Raw genomic sequence first — 8978 nt, 5'->3', positions numbered from 1 at the left:
GGAAGAACAGTGTGACAGACATATACACACACACACACACACACACACACACACACACACACACACACACATACACACACACACACATCCTCTTCTGTACATATACTTGTGAGCATCTCACATAGTACAGACTGTATCCTAGCAACAAATTTTCATTCCTGGGAGCTGATTAAAGCCTTTATGTGCTAACACTGTTATCATTTTCTTGTTTATTGTCTATATTTATTGTATTCATTTAATTGAAGTAAAATACTCCTACACTGGTTGCCAATTAATACTGGAGTTGACAGCTCTGGCATCTGGTTTTCATTATAGAAACGGCAAAAAATAGAAACCTAAACCTATCATCATCAATTATTCCAAATGCCAAAAACGTATTCATTAATAATCCACTTGTGGGGATTTACATACGATTACACACCATTTCCAATTAGGCAGAGAGGGTAACACGTTTAAGCCATGTGGCTTCTATATATAAGCTGATGTGTGTTTGCGTCCTCATGACATCCATCATCCACGAGGATGTTCTCATTAAAGAGCTCCTTATTAACACAGTCAGCTTTTAAAGTGATAAAGTTGCACACTGCCGCAAAAGCTTACTCTAGTCTTGGAAAAAATGGACACTTCCTTTGGTGGTTTTGTTGATATTTCATTTTTTATGAAAATTCACACAAATAAACTGTTTAAAAAAACTGTGCAAATGTGAAGTCACTGAGGTGATATTACTTCCTGGTCCTTGAATATTGGCTCATGTTTATCTACTTTGTATCGCTGGTTTGTAAGGAAGCTCTTTGTTTGTTGTATATATTTATGTCTTTGTGATGAGCACTTTAGACTTTCAAATGACCAACATAGGAAGCTCCGTTAAACAAAAAATGACATTTATAGATCAATAATGCATGATTAAAATGTTGCATCATGAACTTTTTAGAGAATCAAAATATGCAATGCAATAAAAAATGCAATATAGCCTCTGGTCGGACTCCTACGGTTTGGATCCAACACTCTGAACTATTTTCTGAAGAAGCTAAGCTTTCAAGTCGCAAACAAGCAGCTCGCCAAACAAGAACATCAATATTGGACTTTTTTGCAAAACCTCGGATGACACCCAGTGCCAAGGATTTTTGAAAATTGTTTTCTACAATATCTGTGCATGGAAAATATGGTTTGAATAATGTACCACTAGGGTTAGGCTATAAAACATCATACAGTTATTTCATAAAAAAAAAAAAAAAATAGTTTAATGTGCTATGTTTGGACTTTGAAGATTTAAAATGTGGGAATAAGGCCTAACATTGACAAATGTGGACTCAAAAGAATAATCTGAAGGCATGTTAATGCATGTTTTCTTCCATCTGTGCACAACAGGACTAAAAGAGCAGAGGTGTAAGACTATGTGAACTGTCTTTGCATTGTCCCACTTCCTTTTCTTTACTCACTCCCCTTCTCCCCTCTGTCTTTGAGGCAAAGGCTAAAGAGAGAGGCCATTTCAGCCCTTATTGCCCTCTGTGTCAGGCTACAATGTGGAAGAAAAAAAAACAAACCCTGACTCTCAGTGAACTCGGACTGTTACCTAAACTGGCTCAATCCTAATGGAGCACCAGAACACCAGTGACCCTCCTACAGAATAAACTCCTGTCAAACAGAAATATGGATGTGTGCACGTGCGAGTGCAAGTGCAAGTGTGAACATTTAAAAAAAAAAATGACTTAAATTTTCTATATCCAGTGACCCAATTGATCTGCCATCTGATCCCCAGCCTAGCTGCTCAGCTCCATTGCTCCATACTGAGAAGCACACTTGCATGACCTCAGACCGTTTATGTGCTTGTTAGGGTTGTTGAATGTAAAAGGTTGTGAACTCCATAGGATGTAGAATTCCATCGCTATGGTGACTGCGGCCACAAACTGCCCTTTTGTCATTCTGTTTCATTCCAGACCACAGGCATGGACTTTATTCATGTTTTCATTTAGTCGATGTTGACCTAGAAATTGTACACACAATTAAGAGACAATGAATGCTGAATTCATTGCCATTTTATGTGTATATTTTGTGTATATGATTGATTATTTCTGTAGGTTGGTATTTATATTCCAACTGTTTGACCCTGCTTGATAATCAGCTGCACCGCATTAACCATTTGTACTGATTTGAATGACCTCAACTTTTGTATTTTAGCAATTAAGTTGCTCTACACTTGCCCCTTTATTAGTTTTTAGTGTCATGAGAGTGGCTGTTTTTATTGAAAAACAAAACACTAATTGCACATTCAGGTAATTTGTCCCCTGTTAATAATTGAACCGCTACACACTTTTCCCAGCAGAATGTAAAATATATGTTCAATAAAGACAGAGTATGTACATATACACAACCGGAATATATTTCTCTTTTTCACTTTGCTCTGAACTTCTACTATACACTGAGCGATGCAATCTTTTGAAGATCGCCTCTGAGGCTTTGCTCATCGTGGAATAATACTTGATGCAATCTCTGCCGCCCTCCTTAGCAGGGCGCTATTCTCTCTCTCTCTCTCTCTCTCTCTCTCTCTCTCTTTTATTGCCATAATTTGAATTATCTGACATACAATGACATTTTTTTCCATCCTTACAGATACCTAAAATTCAATTTTTAGATAATTACACCCATCTGTGCTAATGTAGATAATTATTAGAGTTGAAGATAACCACATTCATTTATGACGTTTAACCACACATGAGGACAATGAATCTAATTTCATACATGAATGCTATTGAGCACTATAAATGTGACTCCCACAGCTCCCAGTTATCAAAGAGATGATGTAATATGAGATGTCATGTGACAACAGTAGCGCAGTGGCATATCAAACACACAAACTGTGTCGAAGCAGCTATATATAAACATGCACAGGACATGCTCTTGTATAGATGAAAAGCTGTACAGCCAAAGAAACATTCCAACCCATACACCAGACTGTTTTGTGTTACCTTAGCCACAAGACAAGTGACATACAGTAGCCTCCAACCCTTTTATAACCTCCATGTCTTCCTTAAATCATACACTCTTCCCAATTTTTTTTTTCATTCTTGCACACCGAAAGCAGCCAGCAGGCAGTTAAAAAAAAAATCAAAAGGACTGAAAAAAAAAGGAACTTTTTATGACCCATCTTCCTGTTCCCTTTGGATGCAAACACATGTGCTTCCAGTCCTGTCTCAGTCTGGGTCATCATAACCAATCACAAAAGGGTAGAGTGCCACCTATTGGTGCACAACCTGCATCCATTTTCCTCTTTACCACTCTCCCTCCTCCCACAGACAGACTGGCGCTCCACTCCTACACACTGACTCACCATATGTTTTTTGTCACACACGCACAGCGAATAACACAGTTTTAGCGCACACAGTAAAGCTGCACGCACAGAGAGACTGACGTGCAGGACAATCTCAATTTGTGTGTGCATTTGAGAGGATGCACACAGATGCACATGCATATGTGGAGAGATATCAAATCACAGCAGAGAGACTCATTGCAATGCAAAAAGTGACACGAGCATTAATTGATACATTTTAGCATGCACAGTTATTATGAGAGAAGTTGACAAGAGAGGTTGATTCTTATTATTGCTTTGTACAAGATGGAAACCTTTATCACAGTTCTCTGCCCTCTTCTTTCTTGTAATTCCTCTTCAGTCTGACATTCAATAAAAAGGTAATACGTGCAAAATCAAGGTTTATCAATCACTATTCAGTATGTAAGGTCTTGTCTTATGTTCTTTTTTTGATGACGTTTTAAAAATATATATTTAAATGGGAAATTTAAGTTTAAATTTAGTTTTAATGGGAAAGAATAGAGAATAATACATTCTCAAACAGGTGAATATTTCATAGACTAGTCATTTTCTAAGCAAAAGTAACAATTGTCATAAGTGTCATGCTGTCTTTAAGCTCATGCAGTGTGTCAGTTTATTAAAATCTATTTTGTGTCTTCAGTAGTCTGAGAGAGGAGCGGGCTGATTGATCTCACTCTATTTGCTATTGCATACAACATCTAGACTATAAACACCAAATGTTAAAAGTGATCTCATTCACTCACATGTAATATGTAACCTGAGTTGTTTTAGCACCTACTTGTGTCTTATAATCTATCCAGGTGTGGATGTGAACATCCCAATAATCCATAGAGGGAATCTCCTTAGCTATCTCTGTCATGGTGATTGGAAGTCTTCTAGAAAAAAAGGAGGGGGATACCTGTGGGGAGAGAAACAGGAAGGCAGCTTATTCCGCTGACATTTGAACCCCCCACGAGAAAGTACATTCAGATATGCACACATGCACAACTACGCACACATAGAGGGCAGCTGGGCCTAAGAGGAGCTGTGCTCCTCCACTGTGAACAATTTCCACAGCGCTGTCAGCAGGAACCATATTAACCACATCACATTCCCTCAAATGCCAGACTGTCACATGGAGTCTGATTCATCAACTTTCCACACTGTCAACCCGAGGAGAGAGGAAGATAGAGAGACTGATGTGAAGGAGGAGGGAAAGAGGGAGTTCGAGAGGAAAGAGGAGGAAGGTAAGAGGAAAACTTGCAAAGATGGTTGAGGTGAATTAAATAAACTGAGAAATGGGTAGAGGAGGGAATGCGAGAGAGAGAAATTATACAGTGATATAGAGGGGTAGAGGGGGATTGGGGATTCAGATAAAAGACCAATAAATAAAACAGGCGCACATGCAGCTCTCTCGTGCCTGATATGCCAAGCTGCTGCTCCAGAAGAAACACAACGGCACAAACCAACCAATAACCTGGAACGCCGTGTGTCACACGGATGGGGAACACACTCCGACGCGCTCTCTCTCTCTCTCTCTCTCTCTCTCTCTGTCTGCCTCTCCCTGTGTGACAGAGCCACAGAAACACTCGCAGCTGTAGTGGCGTTTTGTGTAGAGGTGCCAGCAGCTGACTCTCATTTCATTTCGTTCCATCTCCTTTCCCTCTGAAGGATGTAATGTGGTGTCATGCACACTGATCTCCAGTTCCATTTGCTGCCTAGTGGCAGTACAGTGCATGAAACAATGCTTAGGAGGCTTCACTTGATGTGAAGTATTTTGAATGAAACTCGCACCAGGCGTATCATGTTTCAGCTGCTGAATGTATGGGAAAATGTGGGTCTGAGGAGTTCTAGAGAGCCAGTGAAGCTTCCAGGGTCCCCGTTTGCTCTCTCTATCTTTTAAGAACTCGAGACGAACATCCTTCGTGTTGAGTTATATTATGCCATGTGTCACTGTCGGAAATGTAAATGAGGTCTAAAAGAGCTCATCACAGCTGGAGTGACTTTTTAACTGTCACTTGTTAAATAATTTCAAACGGGGCCAGATTGCTCTTCAGGGTGATGTAAACATAAATCATCCTAAAACACCTGTTTACCTCAACTTCATGATCATATTTACACATCTAAGGGCACTGTTGGAGCAAAGGAGGGAGGGATTACTTATTGGTTGTGCAATTAAGTAAAAAGTGAAATGAAAGGACTATAAAGTATGCATTGTAGTTTGCTAAATAATTGGCCACAATTCATTAATTCAATTCAACTCATATGTTTTACAAACAGAGTTAAAAGTATGCCTATACATCTATTTTTTTGTTTTCTGTACGTTTCTGTAAAAAAGGGTGAGAAAAGTGCCACAGTGTGCAAGAAGAGTTCATGCAAATCTCATATGGTGCAAACTTCCTTTATGACCGAGAAAATGTGCAGGTGAGTACTGGTGACCTGATCATACCTGAAGGCCAGTTTTCCTAAAGTCAAAGTAAAGAGCAGCATTATTCATTGGCAAAAAGGACCTAAATATTATTGCAAAAAAAAAAATATTTGGGAACAAACTGGTTTCTTTAAATGAACTTTATTTGGCTTGTTCTATGTCTAAAAAGCTATCATGGGTTATTCTGCAGATCATCAATGATGGCAAAAAGTTGGTAGTGCTCAACATGAGCAGTTGATGTAAACCTGGCCCTGATGTTAATCTGTTATAATGTATAACAGCGCCTATTTGGACTCTTATTCTGTCTGTTGTTGCTCATGTTTGGCATTCATCTTCATGAGAATCCAAATAGAAATATTTGTATCAAACTGTTAACTAGTAATGTAATTACTAAACAACACAATAGCGCCTCCAGTGGATTACTTCATTGTGTGAAGGTCATTGTGCTCCTCACAGTTATAGAAACACTTGAAAGAGGAACCATGTGCAGAACCAACATGATTTATTGAACGAAACACTAATTCCACAAAAGAAAAGCTTACCTCTTCTCCTTAATGCAAATTAAAACAAGAAAGTCCAAACACAGGGAAAAACACAAACTCTTTTTCTTCTGTTGCTTGTATTTAACCAGCACCTTATGAACTGAAGTGTGGACCTAAATTAATCTCTCTTTCTATGTTTGTTATGATTCTGTATAGTTCTAAAAATCTAAATAAAGCTCTATACCCAGCATGTCCTGAATTCAACTGTTACTTGATGTGATCTTTTCCCAGTTTGCAGTTCAGAATCTGTCTTTGCTGTTTGTATGATGACAACTGTCTCCGATGCTTCACAGTGCTCACACCGTTTACTTCCCAATGATCTTTGATTTACCTTTCAGGTTCAAGTATGACCAAAATCCATTCTTGTAAAACACAAGCGCACATCAGCAAAAAATCCACACAATGAACTGAGGAAAAGGTTTGACTACGGACTGACACTGAAGAGAATTAAAACAGAGAGGAAACACTGGGGTAATCAAGACAGGTGTGACAGGTGAAGACAGTCAGGGTGTGGCACCAAATCACAGTGAAGGGAGACACTCAAAGGCAGGAAATTCAACAAGTGGGCAAGAACTATGAAAGTAAAACAGGAAACACTAAAGCCTAGATTCAGAAATACAACAGTACAAGAGTAAGAGGTTAAACAAGAGATGACGCACAAAGGGCAAGAATTACAAAATAGAACAGGAAACACCAAAGACATGGAATAGAAAATTCAAACTAATGGAAATTGAGGAACATGAGGAAAGAAAAAAAAATCGAAAGAGGAAACCCCATGAACAATAATACTTTGGAAATAATATCAAACTAAGAATATACCGGACAGATAATTACAAAAATTATTTTAGAACTGGGAAAATAATCAACTCTGAATTTGAACTTAAATGTTGCTCACATAATAAAGTGTCTAAACTTGAGGTTTCAAGAGGTTTTTTTTGGACGAAGTTATTTTTTTTTTATGATGGCAGGATAAAGTAAAGAGAGTAATGTTCTATTATTGATGCTATATTATTCTGTATATTGTTACTTACAATAATTTTTTTGTATTTTGTGTTACAATTTTATCTTTATTTTGTACTCTTATTGTATATGCTGCTGGAACCTAAATTTCCTGAGGGAGTCATCCCAAAGGATCAATAAAGTTTAGTCTAAGTCTAAGTCTAAGTCTAAGTCTAAGTCTAATAAAGTAAATGCCACAGTATTGAATGGAATAGAAAGTGTAAGTTTCTACTTTTGGATTCAAAGGCAGCTGTGTCTTTGACTTCTGTGCGGATCATGGGTCACGCAGAAGGTTGCACTCAAACAAAATAGCCCTCTTAAAAAGGAATCTGAACAAATCAGCTACACCTCCTCTGATTCAAGTGGAGTGAAGAATTTAGTGGAGAAATTGTTAAACCTTGATCTGAATTTAGCCCCAGTAGCCCTCCTGTGTAATTGACCTCAGTCTGCAACATAGAGGATTATACATACAGACCCAGTCTCATTTCATGAAATATATTTCCTGGTTAATTTGATGAGGAACATCCTGTTCCGATTAGACCTGTACAAAGGGGACTGTTAAAAATAACCACAGAATCAGTGACGAACGACCTCCTTCGATACACCACAGTCCTCCACAAAACCGAGTAACGGAAACACCTCACTGGACAGATAAAGAGCTCTGAGAGGCATTTTAACCTAAGATAGAGACAGACTCTGGGTAGTATAGAAGACAACTTATTTTTCTGATTTGTTCTCCTTATGGCCCTCATCATAAATCTGTAAATCAAAAATTGTGCCAAATGTAAAATGTAAAGATGTTATGTCCATCAAAGCCTAAAATGAAAATCACATAATTCAGTTCAAACCCAGAGGTTTTTTATTCTTCTTGCCAGTATTTGCATTTCAAGCAATACCTGAAAATTCCAAGGGACATAAATAGGGGCCTGGGCCCTTATGGAAGTTGAAAACCCCACTTATTAATAAGTAAAATTGATGTGGTGCACTAGTGAGCATTAAAAGTTATCTTGGTAAAGTCTCTAACAAGACAAACAATCTTATCATTAAAATCGCTCTAGAAACCATGGCAACCGAGTTTTTCACTTTCAGAGAGGTCAGCTGGAGCTTGTAGAGAAGATGGCAGGGTACCAAGTCGTGGTCGCCCACGCTGACAGGTTATAGGTCACCTCTCGACTTCTGCATCAGGCTTGTTCTTTGCTCCAACAATTATTCTCGAGTACACATCTGTTTCCTTATCTGTGCTGCTCAGTCCTCGCCATATTGCACACACTTTTAATATCTCTTATTGTTCTCAACATTCACCATTGTTATCCTGCTTCTTGGTGTTCTTCTCACCACCTTCACAAACGCCTTTGGCACAGCAGAGTCTGTGCAAAGGTGGTGAGTAAAGACTTAATTTATCTGCTCCCATGAGCTTCACGCTTTATATTTGTCACTGAGCAACTGAGTAAGTTTTCTCTGCTTAATTATAAGCAGAGAAATGAAATTATTAATTGTGTAAGTATTATACATACTGTAACTTGTGAAAGGTGTGACTAGTTAACATGAGGATTAAATAATAGGTGCTGAATGACTACCTAATTCGATTCTAACCAAACAAAACTTGTTTTAAACAAGTTGTTGCAAAAAACAATGTTTGCTTCAGAAACATCACTTAACATTTGTTTTCATGTATATAACAGAAAAATGCAAAAAAAAAATT

The 8978-nt window shown here is 38.2% G+C and overlaps 1 protein-coding gene across 1 annotated transcript in view; it reads right to left on the bottom strand.

Annotated features, from left to right (window-relative positions):
* gabrb2b (gamma-aminobutyric acid type A receptor subunit beta2b) overlaps window positions 1-6884 on the bottom strand; it is a 107143-nt gene extending 100259 nt beyond the window's left edge. The window contains exon 1 of the mRNA XM_079355054.1: window positions 6609-6884. Coding sequence (XP_079211180.1) covers window positions 6609-6661 — 53 coding nt within the window. The 5' untranslated portion in view covers window positions 6662-6884. The remainder of the gene's footprint in view (window positions 1-6608) is intronic.
* Window positions 6885-8978: the final 2094 nt, after the last annotated feature.

The sequence above is a fragment of the Symphodus melops genome (assembly GCF_947650265.1).
Source record: "Symphodus melops genome assembly, chromosome: 11".
NCBI classification, from domain to species: Eukaryota; Metazoa; Chordata; class Actinopteri; order Labriformes; family Labridae; genus Symphodus; species Symphodus melops.
Note: the sequence above shows the minus strand (reverse complement) of the source record. Positions and strands in the feature narration are given on the sequence as shown.